General features: G+C 41.4%; 1 protein-coding gene across 2 annotated transcripts in view; it reads right to left on the reverse strand.

The window, feature by feature from the left end:
* PTPRB (protein tyrosine phosphatase receptor type B) overlaps positions 1–22,987 on the reverse strand; it is a 92,103-nt gene that overhangs the window by 62,587 nt on the left and 6,529 nt on the right. Inside the window, exons 3-4 of one of the 2 annotated variants that reach the window (XM_050934083.1) lie at positions 9,940–10,181; positions 2,725–3,001 (exon numbers count right to left, since the gene is read on the reverse strand). In XM_050934083.1, coding sequence (XP_050790040.1) covers positions 2,725–3,001; positions 9,940–10,181 — 519 coding nt within the window. Of the gene's footprint in view, positions 1–2,724; positions 3,002–3,354; positions 3,847–9,939; positions 10,182–22,987 lie in introns of those variants that run through there. The other variant, XM_050934092.1, reaches the window with a different exon arrangement.

A 22,987-nucleotide genomic window follows, 5' to 3' on the forward strand; every position in this document is an offset into this window, starting at 1 on the left:
TACATTAACGTATTAAATTACAGTATCTTAAAGTAATTTAAGAGTATGAATTATATTCACAAAACCAAATCAAATTAAAGGCTTTCCTCAATTTAAACTTTTTGCTTAGGAATTGCAGCATGTGTGGTATTTACTATGTATTGATCTCACTTTAAATATCAAAGCAGAATGGAGCAAAATAAAGATAGAATTTTTTTTTTAATTTTAGAGACGTAAGTTAAACTTCAACATTATTTTAACTACCCTATCACTTCATATTGTAAGTGTGAACGTTTGACATTAAGCAAAAAGTCATGGGCAAAATGTAAACTCGGCATGAGAACCAGCCTATAAAAGCGTAAGCAGTACTGAATGTTCACAAGAAGTTATGTATGTGGTCTATATAACATAGATGATTTTATACATATCGATATACACAATGGGCCTGATTCTGCTCCTATTAAAGTCAATGGGAATTTTGCCTTTCAGTATAATCTGACCCAAAAGGTCCCCTCACGCAAACACACTCATATGTTAGTTTCCAAGAATGAATGCCTGTATATATTCAGTTTCCATAACTTAGTTCACAAAAGTATTGCCACTAGAAGTCAGTGAGAAAAAAGTGGGAAGTCTTCCAGAAGACTAGAGTAAAATGTTGCCCCTAGTGGAAATGAAGGATTAGCTTCTTTAAAAACAAATCAAAGACATTAATTAAAACGTTGTGAAGAGTTACATTTGGCAGATAATTGTGTATTTCTATACATAATACAAATTATGTAAATGACTTGACTACATTCAGGTGCTGGGTAATATTGCAAAGGAAATATTGCAAATAAAGCAACCTGAGTAGCTGCTTCCATAGGCAATTTTCACAATCTCCTTGAGAGATATGTATAAAAAACCCTCCCTCCTTCTTGCTAACTTCTCTGCTATCCAAACCCAGCCCTTACCTAGATCAAGGTAAACTAATCTGGAGGATTTCAGCTGTAAACTTTTGTCAATCTTATTACTTTGTACCCAAAAGATATGTGATAATAAAAGATTGTACACAGATCTGTTTCAATCATTCTATCATTTTCTTATATTCTGTGAAAGGCTGTTCACCACGATGGAAATCTGTTAAAAATGATATATATAAACCATTGTCTAATTAAATATTACATAATCAAAACACTTTTTACTTATATAATATATGATCTGCTGTCTATGTTGCTACCTATTGCTCATCTTCTATTCAAGGGTTATATAAAAAACCTTTACCATTCAACAAAGCTTGTGATAGATACCTGCTACTTAGATAAGTTAATTTGTTATTTTTACTTTTAAAATATGACTCATCAATATTAAAAACAGTTGGAGCAATGCATGATATAGATTTAAATTTCTGTTACTGTGGAAACTATTAGTTCTACCAAGCCATACGAAAAATATTTCTAGTGTTGAATATATGCCTATCACACTGGATTTGACTACACTAGATTGTTTTATCTTGAGTTAATTGATTGCCAGTTAACTGAGGTTAATTAACATTATTTGGAGAAGCAGCACAGTAATTGTGATATAAGGCAATGAGGATTAGAGAGGGTCACTTCTAAGTATTCATCTACTATCAGCTTCAGACATAAACAAAGACTACATTTAAAAATTGCAATGCCTCTCTACAGCTAAAATTTCGGGAAAGGATAAAGGAAGGCATCAGATCATAGACCTATTTACATTTTTTTAACAACTCTGGTTTGAGTCCTGTATTAGCAACTAGCAGAAGGCTGTGAAATATTATATTTCAGCAGCTTTAAAAAAAAGAAATATATGAAATTAAAACATCAGTATATGTAAGAAAGGGTCCAATCTTTCTCCCACTGAAGTCAATAGTTTGGTGCAGTTCTTTGTTTTAAAGCTATAAATTGTTTGTGCTTAGGAAACCCATGCATTTGCATTGTATTTGCATTTGCAGAATATAGATAGAAAATATTTGCGTATATTTATAGACAATTGTTTCCAATACAATAAACTATTGAGAACAACTGGTCCTTATGTAATACCACATGTATTCCCATGATTTGTATTTGCAGGAAATGTACATACATTTTAATTTTAACTATAATCACAAGCAGTTTTATTTTAGGAAAAGGTATTAGCTTTGAACAGCTACCTATCAGTTTCATGGGCTGAAATTGGTCGAACTTATTTCCAATAAAGTTATGCAGAGTAAGACAGTCAATTATCCACTCTTGATAGGTTCAGTTGGTTTATAATGGAATAGTTGTGTTTTAAATGCAGCAAATATGCTATGAACAGAGAATCTGTAACGTCTTTGAAGAGCATAAAGCATGTTTTATGCTGCTATTTCAAAACAGATCTTCTGTTTTGTATAATAGTTTGAAATCTATTTGTTAACAAAATAAACCCTTTAAACAAATCTAGACTATTCACAGTAAAATCTGCCTTCAATCCTAGAGTGCTACTTTTCAGCAGCACTTTTTACTGACAGCAACTGGGAAGGAGTTAAGGCATGGGAATTCTACAGCCAGCCTGCTGCAAACGATATAGATTTAAAGTGCCTTTGGAAATAGCGTCAATAATCCTTTGGGACATCATCTGCCTTCTATTTTCCATCATCAAAGCAAGGTCAGGAAAATCGGCTTCGAAATAAGGGAGTTGGAGGAACAAACCACCCCAAACCCACTTTCCTACGCTGCCAAAAAAAAAAAATGTTTGCAGCACTTCTGCACCTGTCGCCCTTACCTGTTTGCAAGGAGATGTTGCTCGTTTCTGTGTCAGAGAGAGAGAAAATCCTGAGATGATACAAAGTCCCTGCTTCTAAGCCGTTGTAGCTGCATTCGTAGGACTGGTTAGTCTTCTGGACGGGATGACACTCTGTGTGCGAGACGTTGTCAGAGCTGCACGTCAGGGTGAAGTTGCAGAGATTCCCCAAACTGCTCCATCTGAGATAGACAGACTGGCTGGAAACCCTCCACTCCGTCAGGTTGATGGCGCATTTCACAGGCTGCCCATGCCCCTTCTGGAGAGGACAACACAGACCGCTGATTAGCCACTACGTGCCTTGACTTCTGCAGCACTCACCTGATTCCCTGAGTGGGTCTTGGGGCCGCTCACCAGATGGGGAGACTTGCAAAGTGAGTCAAGGAAAGGAGACATTGCACCCCTGCCCCTGGTTTGGAGGTGAGGGTGCTAATGATGAAGGCGGCGGTGGAAATGCACCTGGGGAGAGGTGGGCGAGTGGCAGGGGGGAGTCTCTGAGCAGCAGGAAAGGGGGCTGCAGGTGAGTTGCTCTGGGATGGACTTAATGAAGTTGAAATGATCGGGGAGACTGTGGGTCCCCCCTGGCGCCCCTTCCCCCTCCTGGCAGCTCACCTTGATGAGGGCCAGCGCCAGCCACAAGGAGACCCCAGCTGCCGAGCGCAGCATTGCCACCAGTGTTTTATTTGCAATAATCCTCGGAGTGGGGGTGGGGTGGATAAAGAAGCGAAGTTGCCAAAAATGGGTCCTGGGTCGAGCCCCCCTCCCCCCGGCCGGTGCAGGGCACTTGTTGCACGCGCTCAGGGGGGGCCCCGGGCTCCCTGAGGTTTCCTTCGGGCAGGGGGTGCGCAGGGGCTGCCCGCGGCCGGCTGCAGGCTCCGAGAGGAGGAGGAGGAGGAGGCAGCTCGCCGCAGCACTTCCCACGCTGCCATGCTGACCCCGGCTGACTCTGCCTCAGCCCTGGCCGCCGACTTCCGCAATCAAAAGGCAATTTCCTCGCGTCCCTCTCCGGAGGCACAAGGGGGGGGGGGCAGGAGCCAATGTCTGCGGCCGGCAGGGCGCCCAGGCCGGGCTGCCCCTTGTGCCCCCCTCAGCCTGCTCCAAGACTTTCACTTTCCTCCGCTCCTTCCTCCTGGACCTAGGCTCAGCGCCTCTCGCTCTCCCCCTTCACTTTCCTCTCCTCCCCCCGGCCCGCTTCCTCCCGGGCTCCTCTCCCATCCCAGGGCTATTTCTGACTCCGCAGCGGCCCGATGCCGATTGCCCGGGCTTCTCCCCACACCCAGCGGAATCTCTCGTGTAAACCGTCTCCGTTCACGCTTGCCTCACCCCGGGGCCCATCCAGTTCACTTTCCCAGCCCCGCTCCTCCCCAGGCTTTGCCAGCCTGGGCTTTCCACAGATTGGTTCCAAACCTCCTTTCCCATCTGTCTAGCGACTGGTGGTGCCTCTGCAAAGTCATCATCTGGCTAGTGCTATGTTGTGGCTAAGTGTTTCAGCCCCCCCTTCATTCTCTCTCTGCCCCACGGTGTCATTTCAGCAGTGCCCAAGATTAAATACCCAGCTGTCAACATACTCATTCCTTATTTTTCTATCATAGTCACACCAGTCTAATCTCTACCTGTGAGGACACAAAACATAATGTAAGGCTTTGCATGCCCTGGTATTTAATTTCTCCACAACTCCATGGATGGAGGAGTAACCAGTACATCAAAGAGGGCCAAGTTATCTCTGCTTCCCCCACCTTCAACTTTTGTCCTTGAAACAATCTCCTTCCCAGTCCCTGAATAGCTCTGAAACTAAAAATACACACCACAGAAAGCAAGAAAGTCTCCAGATTCTCAGGGAACAAAGAAAATGAATTTCATACACTAAAGAAGCAGAAGCAACAGCAGAACCCACCACTTCTCCTATTTACTCCCATTTCCTTTTTTTTACATTTCAAGCCCTAGCAAACAAGGAGTCGGGGTGGGGGAATATACCTAGAATTGTTTCACACCTTCAGTATCAGGATAGAATCAGAGGGGTAGCCGTGTTAGTCTGGATCTGTAAAAGCAGCAAAGGGTCCTGTGGCACCTTATAGAGTAACAGACGTATTGGAGAATGAGCTTTCCTGGGTGAATAGCTACTTCGTCGGATCTGATGAAGTGGGTATTCACCCACGAAAGCTCATGCTCCAATACCTCTGTTAGTCTATAAGGTGCCACAGGACTCTTTGCTGCTTTTACAGTATCAGGATAGATAACAAGCTAGAAGCAGATTGGGTACATTTGGAGTTGAATAGAGAAAAAGGGTAGGATTCCGCCCCCCCCTTTAAACAGGATATATTATATTTCTGTATTTTCAGTACTATATAATGTACAAGCGTTTTAACTTTCATGATCAACAATTAAGCAAGTTTATCAGCAGCATTGTTACATTTTCTTCTGTGGGCACTGACATGAAAAAATGCCTTGAGTTAAAAATGGCTATGTTTGTTAACCATCTTGGAGGAAGGGGAGGAGGGTGCTGCATATTTCTGTCTATTGTTAGAAATAAGTGATTGGTCTGATAAGCAAGATCCAACAGTGTGAAAAGATGAAACTTCTATCAGTTTTACTTGTGCTGAATAGTATCTTGGTCTCTGAGCCCACATGGAGCTTTCTGAGTGTGGATTCCCACACCTGTGCAAAGCTCCACTGATTTCAGTGGGACTGTGTGCAGGAGTCCACTGATGCAAAGCTCAGTATTACAATCAACACGTTATTCTGCATATAGTCCCATTGCAACAAATGTGGCAGAATCTGGCTCAAAATGAGGGACATAAACAATAAATTGAGCAGCAACCCAAACATGAGATCATGCTGGATCAATTTCAGTGCCATATCTACAATTTTTCTGTAACCACAACTATGTGATTCATAAACTGTAGTGATAACATTAGTATTGTTTTTATTTACTATTTGTATTATGGTAGTGCCAGTAACCCCAGTCACTGACCAGGACCCTATGGTGCTAGGCACTGAACAAACACGGTACAAATTGATGGTCTCTGCCCCAAAGAGCTATTCTAAAGTGGCAAAGAGTCCTGTGGCATCTTATAGACTAACAGATGTATTGGAGCATGAGCTTTCGTGTGTGAATACCCACTTCGTTGGTGACATGCATCCGACGAAGTGGGTATTCACCCAGGAAAGCTCGTGCTCCAATACGTCTGTTAGTCTATAAGGTGCCACAGGACTCTTTGCTGCTTTTACAGATCCAGACTAACATGGCTGCCCCTCTGATACTATTCTAAAGTGATAAACAATAGTGTGATAGGTAACACGCAGCATGTGTGTTAGAACAAAATAAATGTAGATCTGAAATGATCGAGGTACCTTGTTAAAATCAATTCGAGTGATGTCTGTTTCTGCACTAGCCACTCAGACTTTCTGATATTATAAGTTTCAGAGTAGCAGCTGTGTTAGTCTGTATCCAGAAAAAGAACAGGAGTACTTGTGGCACCTTAGGGACTAACAAATTTATTTGAGCATAAGCTTCATCTGATGAAGTGGGCTGTAGCCCACAAAAGCTTATGCTCAAATAAACATGTTAGTCTCTAAGGTGCCACAAGTACTCCTGATATTACAAGATCATTTTTAGAAACAGTGAGGAGATAGTGCTTTCAAGAAGGACAAAACATTATCAATATTGTCACCATACCAGGGAACAGCAATCTTCAGAGACCTATAGGTATTGCATATCTGAAAAGAAAAAAATATATAGCTCCCTATTTCAACATGTGCATGTTTTAAAGCACCTGTCTTTTTTTAACTTGTGTAGATCAAACATGAGTACTTCTGCAAATGCAACATGTTCAGAATCTTAAATTATAACAAAGATGTACTTTAAAAATACATAAACTAAATATACATTTGGCACGAAAGAAGAAAAATCTGCGTCTGAGGAACATGGCAAACTTTTTTTGTTCAAATTTGCAGGTACGTTTCTAGACAATTAGCCCAATTGCCCTTTCCTTTACCATTTGGTCTGAATGAAATCAGGGGAAGCTTCTTAGCTTCAACCAAATGTTGTATTTCACCTAAAAGGATTGAATTCTCCTGAAGAGGTTGTTTCCAACCAGAATAATTCAATTGTATTGTGCTATATGGCAAAAGAGAGCCAAATTTCAAATTTCATCCTGGGAGATTCACAAGTAAGAGGATGCTACTGCTTTTTCTGTGTTGTCCTTAAACTGAGAAGCAGTTCTTTTTTTATTGAGTGAGTGATTGATTTTTACTCCTGCAATTGAAAAGGCTTTAAAAGCTTCACCCTTCCTGTGTTTCCACTGGAAAATAAGTATAGGTTTGTTCTAGGAATCCTTCTGTATATTGCAGAGGACAGTGATGCTCAAGGGTAAGGATTTCCAGAGATGTCTATTCCAACACTGGAATAAGGGATAGGATAGGTCACGGATGATACTATATTTTAACAGAATAAACAGCATAGTACCAAATAATTAATTCTAAGTTGGTACTGAACAGACACAGTCTTATTAAATCAGTAAGCACAGCCTTTAGCAGTTACTGAATCAGTCTGCTCAGCCAAGATTTTTTTTTTTGTTTAAAAAGCTGGAAGTGAGTTTTGGGAGTGCCCGGACGTGTGTCTAATAGCAGGCTCCAGTCTTTTTCAGACACTTTCCCAAGGTTTCCTGCCTTTTTTTTTTTTTTTTTAACACCAACTGTGCTCTCTCTCTTTTTTTTTAATCAGAAGGAAATGGGCTTTGCATAGCTTTTGTCGCAGCTTTGAAAGTGCAAGCTGCAGATTTACTTGCAACCCAAAGCTGTTCTAAACTAAACATTTTGTTTTATTCAAGTGCCACCATTGTCCCCCCAAAATGGGTTTGTTCACAGTCAAACAACGTCAAGGCTTTTATTCTGTAAGCCATCGAGATTGGCCTGTGTTGGTACTGTTCACAGACAGCATTGTGTTCCTAACAATGATACTACGTACTTACATAGCTCTTTCTATTTTCAAAGCATTGTACAAACATACAATCCTTTAAACACCCATGGCAAGTGGACAAATACATATTTTAACCCCATTTTACAGACAGGGAAACTGAAAGACTAGTAATTTAAGGCCAAAAATGTTAAAACTTGTATGACTAAAGTGAATCACCTAAATTAAAATGGCTTGATGTTGCTGAGATCTGCAGGTGTTCAATACCTCTAAAAATTAGATCACTTTCATGTAAATGCTTAACATGGATTTACGTGCTTCATTTAGGCATCTGGGCTTGAAAAATTTGACTTATGTGATTTGCTGATGTCCACTGATGTGAATCAGTGGCAAAAGCAAGACTGTAATTTAGGAATCCCAAGTTCACTAGATCATGATGTAGCCTGATTTTTCCAAAACTTTGATGGGGTACTTTGTGTCACTGTGGGGAGGCAGAGTGTAAGTTTGCTATTAACAACAGAAGATATTGTGTAAAATTTCCATTCAGAGGAAAGCTATCAGTAGGCACTTAGCATTCTAGTAGGGGGTGCATGTACCTTAACGGTGTGTGTGAGAGAGCTAGCCTGATGTACTTTGAATGCAAATCATATAAGGTAATATCTAAATCACTTGCATGATGCCTGAAAAATCAAATCATACTTGGATGCAATGCAAAATCCACCCTCAGCTCAGCACCAGACTGCTGGGTTGCAGTGCAGCAACTTTACCTCTTGCTGCAGTTGCTTCAGCCTATGTGCTGGCATAGCAGCTACAGCCTCTCTGTACCTTTTGTGCAGGGTGTTCGGATTCTGGATCTGCCTAATCCTGGGGCACATTGCTCCCCGTCTACCTTCAGCACTGCTCTCCACACTAGCTCATGCAGAATGCGTGCAAACCAGGGATGTGGAGGTAGGCTGACCAGATGTCCTGATTTTATAGGGACAGTCCCAATTTTTGGGTCTTTTTCTTATATAGGCTCCTATTCCCCCCCCCCACCTCCTGTCCCGATTTTTCACACTTGCTGTCTGGTCACCCTATGTGGAGGCCTTGCTTCCGTCCACAATCTATCCATTCGGCCCTCCCCCGAGCAAAGCCTAGGTGGTGCTGACGTCCTTGGGCAGGCCCACTTAGTTAGGGTGAATTTCACCATTACAGTGAAGACCATTGAATAAACAGAAAACTGTTATAGAGCACTCCAAACAGCTGCATGCTTGTTAGTTCTACTGGAATACACACAAAACTGGGCAGATACAAAGCATATTTCCCAGTCTCATCCAAAGTAATGCTGTCACCTAAAGTAACAACTAAACACTTTTATTTTCTTATTTCAACTTTTTAGCACAGAAAATACCCCATGGCAATAGAAGCAACATGGAATTGAGGGGATTTGAAACATCAGTATATCTGTAGCAGTGATACAACAAATTACATATCACATTCTTTAAACCTTACTGCCTGCGCATAGCCAGATTTTTACAGATTATCTGTGTTTTTGCATCCACACATGGCACGTGCAAAAAACGGAGGGTGCAGTTTTTCTCCCACAGTGCTTGACTGTACCTTGCAGAGATGCACACAGAGAGAATGCTGGAAGGCATCCTATAGAGTCTGCATGTACACCACTACATCATTTTCCAGGATGCATCTTAGTACTCTTTGCTGTTTTTTCTGGCCTATGCATAATAGCAGGCAAAGTCTGCCTCCTTCCCCTTTCTGCCCTCTCTCTGTGGGTGAGTGCACCCTAAGTGAAACAAGGAGAGAGCAACCTCTATGGTTCCCTGAGCCCAGGGCTTGTAGTTTTCCTTGACCCTTATGCAAGATGGCAGTGAAAAAGCTCATTACACCGTCTCCACACTGCATATCCCCAATATAAGAGCCAGGCTGAATCCAGCTCACAATTATTTAAGTCATTCAGACATCACCCGCTTATACTTGCAAACCATGTATTTAACCAAACTACTTAAATTGCACATAGGAATTACTCGCACCTGCAAAACAGCTGAAAATCAGACTCATAAGGTTGGAATAGCACTTCTCTTTTCAATAATGATGGAACCACAGTTCACACAGCATGCCAGTTGGAAAATCAGAAATAGCACCCTGGCCTTTGCCCGCTCAGTTGGGATGCACTTACTCTGAATATGTCCACTTGCATTTTCAAGGTTCTTCTCAATGCATTTGACACAGATACAGAATGACTGAAAACCAGGTCCAATATATTCCAATTAACTTGTCTGCCTTACCTCTTCTGTGGTACTGAAGTAATGATGGGTAGTTGTTGGAATCCAGGATTTCTCTTTTACTTCAGACAACTTCAGGTTCAGATGGAGTTTTTCATTAATGTTTTTACTGTAGTTTTCTGTGATATTTCTGATGAAGATCTCTGTGCTACTCCTAAGGAAATTCCCAGGAGTATATGTAATAGCATTAAAGGGTGAGGAGGTACTTCTACTGTTCTCCAAGATGCAGAAAATCCAATGCGGATCTAAGATGAATAAAGGACAATAACTAAAATTAGCTTCATATTTGCTCATCATCCGTTCTTTCAATGATAAAGACCCTGGGACCTGTTATACTGTAAATAGTTTAGTTTAAGTGTACCTGTCAGTTCTGTAGCCTTTTATTTTCAATGGAAACAGATGTTTTATAGACCTTTCTCTTACACAATCAGAATATTTGTGAAAACCTTAGTAAAATAAAATTACTGGATCATTTAAATCAACAATTTTAAGCAAAATTCCCCATTGACTTTGAAGGGGGGGATAGTGCTTTAATATTGATGGCATGATATGGCTCACAGAATTTTGCACTTATTTGAATCTATTGGATACAAAAAGATTCCAGTTTCCTAGGGGAAAATAATTATTTGCATAACATTCCAGGCTAGAGTCCAATCTCGTTTACAGGGTGTAAATGCAGCAGGACATCATTCAAGCTAATGGAGTTACTTTAGTGTAAATGCTGTCTAAATCTGGCCCTCTGTGTCACATGTGTGATGCTTGCATTTAACTTTTAATTCTTGCTTGGAAATAGTAGATCAAAGAATTCAAAACAACCTTAACAAATTGGAGAACTGTTCTGATTTAGACAAGTTGAAAATAACTAAAGATAAGTGCAAAATACTTCCCTTACTAAGGAAAAATCAAATGCACAACTACAAAATGGGGAATAACTAACTAGGTGGTAAGTGAAAAGGATCTGGGGGTGATGGTGGATCAAAAATTGAACATGAGCCAACAATGTGATGCAGTTGCAAAAAAGGCTGAGGTCATTCTGGGGTGTATTAACAGGAGTGTTATTTGTAAGACATGGGAAATAATTGTCCTGCTCTACTCAGAACTGGAGAGGCTTCAGTTGGAGTCAGGGCCATCCATAGGTGGGTACGGGGCCTGGGACAATCCACCCCATCCACCCCAGGCCCTGCCCCCACTCCACCCCTTCACCCAAGCCCCCACCGCACCTCTTCCTGCCCCTTCTCTGCCCCATTCCATCCCTTCCCCCAAGCTCCCCCTCCCCCGAGCGATGCTGAGAGCCGGCAGGGCAGGGCGGACTGGGGTCAGGTGGCTTGATGCTGCTGGCAACAGCCCCCCCGCTATCTCCCCAGGCTGCCCTGGACCCCATGTCCCCCTGAAGCTCAGGGCCCCCCCAAAGTGCAGGGCTCTGGGCAGTTGCCCCGGTCCATCCTATGGACAGGACAGCTCTGGCTGGAGTACTGTGTCCAATTCTGGGCAGCACACTTTAGGAAAGATGTGGACAAATTGGAGACATGCCAGAGCAGAGCAACAAAAATTACAAAAAGGTTAGAAAACCTGACCTCTGAGGAAAGGTTAAAAAAACTGGGCTTGTTTAGTTTTCAGAAAAGAAGACCGAGGGGGGACCTGATAATATTCTACATATATGTTAAGGACTGTTACAAAGAGGACAGTGATCAATTGGTCTGTATCAAGGGAGATTTAGGTTTGATATTAGGAAAAAATATTTAACTCTAAGGTTAGTTAAGATCTGGGATAGGCTTTAAAGCGATGTTGTGGAATTCCCATCACTGGAGGTTTTTAAGAATAGGTTGGACAAACACCTGTCAGGGATGGTCTAGGTTTTCTTGATTCTGCTTCAGTGCAGGGGGCTGGACTTGATGACCTCTCAAGGTCCTTTCCAGCTTCACATTTCGAAGATTCGATGATCATTTAAAACATTTCCATGTGTACTATTATACCAGTTCTGTCCAGAGAGCAAACTACCCCGGTTGCTGTCTTTTCAAGGTTCTGATAATTATATGAGTTAGCTGAATCATCTGCAAATTTGTACCACTGGTTTGTGTTTTTAGTCACGTATCCTTTAAGAGAATGCCAAAGTTGCAATTAGAGTGCAGGAAAGATTTTACTGCACATTTTTCCTCCACATTTTCATGTCTCTTCCTCCCCACTGATATGTATTTAGTCTCCTTTCTCTGTGGCCAGTAGGGCAGGGTTCAATCTGTGGTGGACTCTCCATCTAGGAGCACCACATTTAGGCTGGGCACTTGGACCTGCTCACTGTCTTCTCCCAGAGAACTGAACCACCATGTCTAGCCTTTACTAGCCTAAAGCCTATGATACTTTGCCTGTCTTTGAAGCAAGGTCTTGCATGTGCCAGAACTTTGTTTTGGTGCTGCACCACTGCGTTGGTTGCCACTTAGAACAATTTTAGCTCACAGGCCTTCTAAAAAGATTTAATGACTGGGTTAGATGTAGCAGAAAACTTCCAGTATGATTACTTAGCATGTAATTATGAAGTCTTAGTATGCCAACCTATGATTACTCCTCTACCAAAAGGATGAGTTGGTGAACTTTCATCCTAAAATGAATATAACTTTTCTCATATGTCAACTTGCCTATTTAATGCTACTGATAAACTGAAATTTTGCCTGCTCTTATTTACATCCAGGAATATAATTCAAATATACAAGACATATGTTTTTGCAAGTTACACTTTAATGAACGTGTTTCCTTGTCTGAACAACACAGTATGTAAGCCCAGCATGTATCTTCTGAGCCCTTTCAGAGGTATTTTTCAGATGAATATATAACCATACTGTGCATTTCCCCTTTTTGATCTAATTTTGCTCTTCTCTGAACAAAAATTTCGGGGTCTCTATTAAATCACAAAAACGTTGATCAAATATTTTACAAAATCTAGGTGCTAAGGCCAGTACTGCAGGTCTAATTCTGCTCTCTCTTACACTGGTATAAGGCTGGATTAACTCCACTGAAATTGCTGATGTAACTGGGAGAGCAGCATTTAAGCTAAAGTCTGCTCCAGTGCCGCAGAACAGCTCGGTTGCTGTTTTAATAGGGTGTCTGGAGAATCCCCTGGTGAGTGTGTGGAGCACATGTAGTTGCTCTACACGACACAGCTTTAACCAGAGGGGGGAGAGAGGGTGTTGCTAGAGCATCACTGTGCTCCCACTGTCCTCAGTTGCAAGGAGGGCCCCTTGGGGCCACAGAAACATAGCATGTCTCTGAAACGTCTCTGAGTTACACCAAAGACTATACTAGCGGGCAGAAAGGTTGCTTAAACACAATGTGAGCTACCACGTGCTCAGCAGCACTTTTGAAAATCAGGCCACTTGATTTGGTGCCTAAATATGGATTTAGAAGCCTAACTTTAAGCACTCGTTTTTGAAAACCTTGGCATCAGCCAAGTTATGTACATCTAGATAGCAATGACTGCAGCAGGAAATGGTTTGCATTGTATTGCCAGCTGGGTTTTAGGGAAGCTTCAACTCCATAAAAGGGCAGGTCCTGACACTAGAACCACACACACAACATTCAGCAGTCAGGGGGCTAGTAGCTGCTACCATGCAGAGGAGACATAAATTGATAGACAGTCTGTCAGAACAGTCTATAGTGCAGGTGTTTCGCAGAAACACTCTCTCACCTCAGCAAGAAGTTAAATTGAACACAGAATCACACAAATGATAGTCATGCTGTACATGTGGAGGTCAAGGTCAGTACTACTGTGGGTTTCTAGCCAAAGAATCTTTCTAGTCAACATAAGATTGACCACAGGAGCCAGTCAGTTACCTTTCACTATATAAATAAGTGTCTTGTTCTATTTTCAGGAGTGCTGCTCAATATAGACCTGCTCCGCCTCACATTGAAATTGATGGTAGTTTTGCATTAACTTCAATAAAAGCAGAATCAGACCTAATATTATTTTTCCAAGGGAGCAGCATCACTGTCCTGATATAAGGATTCCTGGTCCATCTTAAACAGAAGGTATTTATTAAAGAAAACTATCCATCGTAGATACAAACAGATGTCCACACAGCTTGAGTTCCAGCGTTGTATCTCTCTTTGACCAGGGAGCACCCACCTGCTTAGAAATCTATACAGCACACAGAGAGCTCTATGGGTAGGCTTTTCAAAAGTGTTCAGCATTGTTCTAATTGCTCCCATTGCAATCAATGGAAAAACTCTCACTGGCTTCAATGGGAACAATTAGGCCAACAGGGAGTAATTTCTTAAAGGTGACCTCTAGTGGCTGAATAACATACTGCATGTAAACATACTGCAACCTTCAGTGAACAGAGCATGAAAGAACATTACGAAAAGGCACACATTACAGCTATCTTGCAAACTACATATACACATTCCTCTTTTGCCACCTAAGCAAAATAAGGCCATTTACTAGAATGTGAAATCCATCAGTTTTGGGAATATGCTGGTAGTGTGCAGTGCAAAAATATATTGCTGATTTAGTTGCCAAGTATTAGTATCCTATCATGACTGCTAAATACTCAGCCAAGTTGGTCTGGCACAGCTTTTTGGAACTTCTCAGATCTTGTAACATTGGCTACCAGGGGTAAGCAGAAACACTTTAAAATAACTGATGTTGAATTATAACTGAAATGTGCATGAATCAGACACCTGTTATGGAATTTAAGGGAAGCTATTTTATAAAATTGGTCCTAAGCAATTATTGAAAATAGAAGGACAATGTTTTAAAAGGGTCTGTATGTTTTTCAGGAAAAATGAATGTTGGATTTAGATATCTAACTACTTGACTTGTAGGTAGCCTGCAAAAATGGATGCCGTTTTTTAAAATCAGGCTCTGTCTCTTGTTGTAGGTAAGAATCTAGAAGAGTAGCAGAAACTGACAAATGGTATGTTTTTTAAAGACTTCTCTGTGTAGTTCCATAAAAGTTAAAAAAATGGATTGTACCTTAGAAAAATGTCTTCCTCATCTGAGACTTTGCAGTACAGGGTTTATCCTTGAACAAATTTTTGTATCCCATGCATTTATAGGGGGAAGTGGAACTGGTTCAGATAAAAACAAGAATGCCCCCAAACTTCACCTTAAACCCATGTTTCCTTACACTTACTAGTTTTGGAAATTCTGTAGTAGCCCCAAGAGAGCCAGTTCTTGTGGTGGTTCTAATCCCAATGGAAGCAGGACATTCCAGATATCTAATGTGACACCTGCTTCCAGTCTATTTCCACAGACCCAAGAGATTAAGAACATAAGAACGGCCATAGTGGGTCAGACCAAAGGTCCATCTAGCCCAGTACCTGTCTTCCGACAGTGGCCAATGCCAAGTGCCCCAGAGGGAATGAACAGAACAGGTAATCACCAAGTGAGCCATCCCGTCACCCTTTCCTAACTTCCGGCAAACAGAGGCTAAGGACAGCATCCCTTTCCATTCTGGCAAATAGTCATTGACGGACCTATTCTCCATGAATATATCTAGTTCTTTTTTAGCCCTGTTATGGTCTTGGCCTTTACAACATCCTCTGGCAAAGAGTTCCACAGGTTGACTGTGCACTGTGTGAAGAAATACTTTGTTTTGTTTGTTTTAAACCTGCTGTCCATTAATTTCATTGGGTGATCCCTAATTCTTTTGTTATGAGAAGGAGTAAATAACTCTTCCTTATTTACTTTCTCCATGCTAGTCATGATTTTATAGGCCTCTATTAGATTCCCCGTCAGTTATCTATTTTCCAAACTGAAAAGTCCCAATCTTATTAATCTCTCCTTATACGGAAGCTGTTCCGTACCCCTAATCATTTTTGTTTCCCTTTTCTGAACCTTTTCCTATTCCAGTATATCTTTTTTGAGATCAGGCGACCCCATCTGCACCTAGTGTTCAAAATGTAGGCATATCATGGACTTATATAGAGTCAATATGATATTTTCTGTATTATCTATCCCTTTCTTGATGATTCCCAACATTCTGTTCGCTTTTTTGACTGCCGTTGCACCTTGAGTGGGTATTTTCAGAGAACTATCCACAATGACTCGAAGATCTCTTTCTCAAGTGCTAACAGCTAATTTAGACCTCATCATTTTAGATGTATAGTTGGGATTATGTTTTCCAATATGCAATTACTTTGCATTTATTGACACTGAATTTCATCTGCCATTTTGTTGCCCAGGCACACAGTTTTGAGAGATCTCTTTGTAGCTCTTCGCAGTCTGCCTGGGACTTAACTACTTGAATAGTTTTGTATCACCTGCAAATTTTGCCACCTCTCTGTTTACCCCTTTTCCCAGATTCTGTGACTTCCTGTGACCTCTGTGACTTCTGCAATAGTCAATGTGGCTGACCCCAACGCTGCCCAAGCAGCTGACCCCGGGGCCAGCTGCTCAGATGGTGCTGGGGACAGCTACACCGGCCACTACTGGAGTGGCTCCACAGCCAGCCGCTCGGGCGGCTCTGCAGCCAGCTGCACCAGCTGCTGCTGGAGTGGCCTGGAGCCAGTCGCACCAGCAGGGCCTCCCAGAGGATTCAGGGGGCCTGGGGCAAAGCAATTTCGGGGGCCTCTTCCATAAAATAAAAGTTGCAATATTATAGAATACAATATTCCCCTCTGGGCAGCCCTGCATACTGGCTGCTGCTCTGGCGACCCTGTAAAAATCTTTAAGAAATTTCTCTATATCATTATTCCACCAGGAAGTTCTTCAGGCTCTAAGTGTCCCTGCAGTCCTCTCTTTCCTGTTCCTGAACCTTACTGGACTCTTTCCTTTGGATGGTGTTGGACATGTTTATGTCCCTGGTCTCTCAATTAATGTGTCAAGGACTTTCCATTGTTATTCCCTGACAGTCATAGGTATCAGTAGCAGGGTAGGGGAGGCACTTTGTCTCTCTCTTGCCTCTCTGAGATGGGCTCATCACTAGTGCAGTGATGAATTTGGGCCTTAATCTCCCCTTTGCTCTGTGAATAGGTCAGAGGGTTTTTAGTGGAACAACACAAAGTGATCCTTTCTGCTAGGGCTGATAGTGCAGCTTCCATGGTGCTCCCACCATTTAACAGCTGTGCAGAGGATAAAGTTCCAGCTGCACTCAAGAGCCATGTCAGTGCTAGATTACTAGGCCAACTGATATAGATGATATTGTTTATTGCTAGATTTACAATTGAGAATTTACATTTTAACTCATCATTTATTCGATGGGAGTAGGCTGTGTGAGTTTTTCACTTCTAAGAGATTCATTACATTTAGACCAGTCAGTAGTAACAAAAAGGCAGTACCACACAGATGCTCTTCAAAGGCTTATGTGAAATGAATTGGTGGTCCCACTTTAGTTCCTCCTGGGCAAATATCCACATCACAAAAATTACTAGTACATTTGTCAGCAATTGGCACCTTTGTCTGCAGTCTCAGCAGGGAGATCAACTAACAAATGAACTAAATCTTAGTTCTAAGAGACATGGTTGTGACATATTGACCAACTAGTTTGAGGAGCGCAACTTGCATGCTCACTGTCTGTTCTATGGGTTAAGGGGTGATTTCACACAAGGCTTTTTATGTGGCAGTAACATTACATTCATTGCATTGAACTAGAAAAACATAACTTGATTATGGAATATCTATTGATTTTTTTCCAGAAAAAACTATTTTGGTGTAAATGAGGGGAGAATGGTTTGGGAGAAGGGAAAAAAGGAATAAAAAGGGAAGCTGTGAGAAGAAGAAGATGACAACAATAACTAGAGGAGAGACAAGCCAGTAGGCCTTGACTTGGGTGAAAGTGACTGAGGGTACAAGCCTGGCTGTTGAACAAGTGGGAACAAGGAGGAACTTGGTTGCAGAGGGTTCCATATGTGTGTGTGGAAAGTAATTCCATACAGAGAAGGGCATAAATCCAAAAGTCTGGAGAGCAGCCTAATCCTTGGAGGGAGGTTTTCCCAAACTTTCCAATTTCAGTCCCTTCTGCTGTTTGCTCATTATTAGTTTGAAACCTAGTTCTGAGACCAAAAGTGATTACATTAAATGAGTGCACCCAGTCCCTGGGTAATCACCCGGTTTAGGTCACTTTTACTTATCTTTTCAATCCGAGTACGTAGTTCAATTCTCTTCCTGTGTCTTATCAGTCAGAATTCTGCCAACTTTTCAGGAAGAAGCAGCATTTTATGAAATCCTCCTCTGGTATCTTTTCATTCCATGAACACAGTGTACAGAAAAATAGAATTCAAAGTAATATCCTTTGCTTCTATTCTGCTATCTATTAGCAATAAGTTAACATTTAGACAGTGTCTAAACCAGGGGTCGGCAACCTTTCAGAAGTGGTGTGCCGAGTCTTCATTTATTGACTCTAATTTAAGGTTTTGTGTGCCAGGAATACATTTTAACATTTTTAGAAGGTCTCTTTCTATAAGTCTATAATATATAACTAAACTATTGTTGTATGTAAAGTAAATAAGGTTTTTAAAATGTTTAAGAAGCTTCATTTAAAATTAAATTAAAATGCAGAGTCCCCCAGACTGGTGGCCAGGACCCGGGCAGTGTGAGTGCCACTGAAAATCAGCTCGCATGCCGCCTTTGGCACACGTGCCATAAGTTGCCTACCCCTGGTCTAAACTATTAGAATGGACTTAGTTTGGATATCTACTGCTGGTTCCACAGGGAACTGCATTTGATCAGGAGAGAGAGTGTGTTTACAGATTTTCTAGTTAGAACTTGTATGTAATGTAGAATTGAAAGACATGAAGGGGGAGATATTTCTAAGACACAAAGGGATATCTAAGTCCAGCTCCCTTTGAAAGTCAATGGGAGTTGGAGACCTAACTCCCAACTATGTCTTTAAAGGTCTCACCTATGAAATAACCGATGTGCTTCTGTTTGTCAATATGGACTCAGACACGAGTTTGTCAGTATATGCTCAAGTACAATGCAGTTGTTAGATGATATTCAAGTACAATGAGTTTGTTAGATTAGATTAAATTTAAAGATTGAAAATTTGTTAGGACAGTCTCTCTTATCCATGTCTATGAACCTTAAAAACAATGACTAATTTTCAACATGTGCAGCACAGCAATCATGTTCATCTCCTCTCTATCTTCTCTATGTTTTCTTGGCTGCTCAGACCTTGCAAAATTTTCCCTTTGTGAGCAAGCACAGTTTTGTGCTCAGTCGCCTCTTTTTCTGTGTTTCAATGGATTGTGGCTCGTTGTGAGTTAGAAAAACGCATCAAAATAAAGGGCCTAAACTTCAGTGAGGATGTTACCATTTCTTTTTACAAAATTGAAATATCACATTTATCCTTGGGTTCCTATTACTATAGCATGGAATTATAACCAAGTCTTTATACTTGGGTCTATAACTGAAGTTTTATTTATTCCTGTGGGAGAAATACATACAGGATTTAGGCAAAAAAGACAGTGAAATTGTGGGCCTATTCCTGAATCATAGAATCATAGAATATCAGGGTTGGAAGAGACCTCAGGAGGTCATCTAGCCCAACCCCCTGCTCAAAGCAGGACCAACCCCAACTAAATCATCCCAGCCAGAGCTTTGTCAAGCCTGATCTTAAAAACCTCTAAGGAATGAGATTCCACCACCTCCTAAGTAACCCATTCCAGTGCTTCACCATCCTTCTAGTGAAAAAGTTTATCCTAATATCCAGCCTAAACCTCCCCCACTGCAACTTGAAACCATTACTCCTTGTTCTGTCATCTGCTACCACTAGATCCATCCTCTTTGGAACCCACTTTCAGGTAGTTGAAAGCAGCTATCAAATCCCCCCTCATTCTTCTCTTCTGGAGACTAAATAATCCCAGTTCCCTCAGTCTCTTCTCATAAGTCATGTGCTCCAGCCCCCTAATCATTTTTGTTGCCCTCCACTGGACTGTTTCCAATTTTTCCACATCCTTCTTGTAGTGTAGAGCCCAAAACTGGACACAGTACTCCAGATGAGGCCTCACCAATGCTGAATAGAGGGGAATTATCACAGCCCTCGATCTGCTGGCAATGCTCCTACTTATACAGCCCAAAATGCCATTAGCCTTCTTGACAACAAGGGCACACTGACTCATATCCAGCTTCTCGTCCTCTGTAACCCCGAGGTCCTTTTCTGCAGAACTGTTGCCTAGCCATTCGGTCCTTAGTCTGTAGCAGCGCATGGGGTTCTTCCGTCCTAAGTGCAAGACTCTGCACTTGTCCTTGTTGAACTTCATCAGATTTCTTTTGGCCCAATTCTCTAATTTGTCTAGGTCCCTCTGTATCCTATCGCTATCCTCCAGGGTATCTACCACTCCTCGCAGTTTAGTGTCATCTGCAAACTTGCTAAGGGTGCAGTCCACACCATCCTCCAGATCATTAATGAAGATATTGAACAAAACTGGCCTCAGGACTGACCCTTGGGGCACTCTGCTTGATCCCGGCTGCCAACTAGACATGGAGCCATCGATCACTACCCGTTGAGCCCAACAATCTAGCCAGCTTTCTATCCACCTTATAGTCCATTCATCCAGCCCATACTTCTTTAACTTGCTAGTAAGAATACTGTGGGAGACCGTATCAAAAGCTTTGCTAAAGTCAAGGAATAACACATCCACTGCTTTCTCCTCATCCACAGAGCCAGTTATCTCATCATAAAAGGCAGTTAGGTTAGTCAGTCACCAAGTCAGCCCTTGATGAATCCATGCTGACTGTTCCTGATCACTTTCCTCTCCTCTAAGTGCTTCAAAATTGATTCCTGAGGACCTGGTCCATGATTTTTCCAGGGTCTGAGGTGAGGCTGACTGGCCTGTAGTTTCCCAGATCCTCCTTCTTCCCTTTTTTAAAGATGGGCACTACATTAGCCTTTTTCCAGTCATCCAGGACCATGAGTTTTCAAAGATAAAGTTATTATAATGACTTCAAAGATGAAGTCATTATATATATATAGTATTTGTTGGTGAGAGTTCAGGAGAGACCTAGAGGTTTTAAGATCATCATAAAGATGGGAAATAGTTTCTTTAAAAGTGCACGTATATAATGTAAGTACCGGTACTCTTTACTTAAGCAATGAGACATGGGAAGCAGAATATTTTTAGGTGATTATAGGGTATCTTGGATAGCCTTAAAATGCACGAAGATGAAAGCCAAGTGGCTTTAGCCATCCAAGATATGTAGTAATTGTTTTGAAAATACTTTGTCCTTAATGCTCTTATGGAGGGATGGTGGTTGATTTATTTTATTTTAGGAACTCAGGTTAAACAAAAAGCAAGTGAAATAATGCGGTGTTCTTTAGTTGGAAATCATAGTTTTTAGAATGAAAACATGCAGGGTATTTTTTAAGCTTTTATGTAAAAAACTGATAATTTTATGCTACAGATTATATATTTTTCTAAATATCTTAAAAAAACTTTTCTAATTGAAACCATTTGTCAGACACCATTTGTTTCATGTTCAGTGTATGTTGCATCATATTGCTTTGTTAAAGGCATACAGTAAAGCTGGTTGAAATTCTTTGAAATTTTGACAAAAATATTATGTGAAAACTTTTGAATTTTTGTATGTGTGTAAAACGTTTCATTATTTTTTTGACCAGCTCTAACATACACTAATTTGTAAACCAAAAAATCTGTATGCTACAGTTAGGCTGAAGGGTGAACCTTTAGCTCCTCACTTGTGCTGACCAGGAGCTCCAACTGCTTTGGATGGTGGATGCTAAGTACCTTGTAGACAATGGTGAAAGTCTGGGCCACTGGAATTTTGATGGACCAGAAAAGCATTGTTCTAACAGCTTTGGCAAGAAGGTGGCTAGCACATGGAAAAATGCTTTCTATCACTTCTATTTTCAGTTTAACCTACATTTTAAACCAACAAAAAACCCTTGGGATGAGACCTGTTTGGAAGAGAAATAGCTGGAACTATAGAGACTCCAAGAACGAGGCAGGACAATCTAAGAGGGCCCTTCTCACAATGAACCCTCCAGATTAGATGTTGGGGATTATTGAGTGCTTCTTCTGGCTAGCTGGCTACTTTATGCCTGATCCTACCCCTTTGAAGTCAATACGAGGTTTACCATTGACTTTAAAGGTGGCAGGATCAAGACCTTTTGGCTTTAATCTCCTCATCATGTAACCCTCAAAGACTCAGTCCAATGTTTGAGACAGAAAAAGAGGACAGGCGCACAAGAGGTGTGCAGAAGGGTACTGTTTTAGAGGGGAGGGTCTGGATGAGGGACAGATGGTGAAAAGGAGCAGATCAAGTGGAAGGGAGTGGGGAAAATGGAAACAAGAAATATTGGCACTAACAGGCTGAATGTCAAAGTGTACAGTGTAATGGGGTTTAGCAAATCCCACACTGAGCAAAGGCAGAAGGGAGAGGAGAGTGCCCCCTACTTACAGGCAATCAGGCTGATCACTCCCCCTGCACAGCTGCTGAAACATGGACTCACAGCTGTGACCAATAAGGAAAACAAGCCCATCTATAAATGAGGGTGAACAGAGAAGGAAAGGGAGATAGAAAAGCCTGGGATAGCAGAGAGTCAGCTAGCTCCAATTTAGGCTGCATCTAAGAAGCCCAAAAGGAGATGGCATACTCTGGAGTTGAAGCTAAGACTTTATGGATTGGTTGAATTGAAGGGGACCAATTAGGAAAAACTGAGTCCCTTAAACAGGCTGCACCAAGAGCAGCTGACAATGAGTCATTTTTCTTATTTGTTATATCCTCTGTTTTGTCTAGCTGAAGTTGCAGACTAAACAGACTGAGGATATAATGATGTATTTGGTGCACATTTCCCCGCCTCTTGTTCTGTGTCTTTGAGGAGCTGAGCACGCTAAGGCAGGGGTTCTCTCAACAAATTTTTTGGTGGCCTCAGAGTGCGGCCACCAACTCTTGCGGGCAGCTGCTGTGACCATTTCCCCAAAATATTTAATTAATATTAGAAAAAACAAATAAATATGCACAGATAATGTATCCAAATCATTATAATGTATCTATGTAGGGTTTTTTTGCAGACTCAATAATAAAAATAGTGTACAGTTGTCTCTATTCTTTAGGGGATCTAAACAGAATAGAAACACAAATAAGGTGCTTTGAACATTC

This window comes from Gopherus flavomarginatus, chromosome 1 (genome assembly GCF_025201925.1).
Source record: "Gopherus flavomarginatus isolate rGopFla2 chromosome 1, rGopFla2.mat.asm, whole genome shotgun sequence".
Classification (NCBI taxonomy): domain Eukaryota; kingdom Metazoa; phylum Chordata; order Testudines; family Testudinidae; genus Gopherus; species Gopherus flavomarginatus.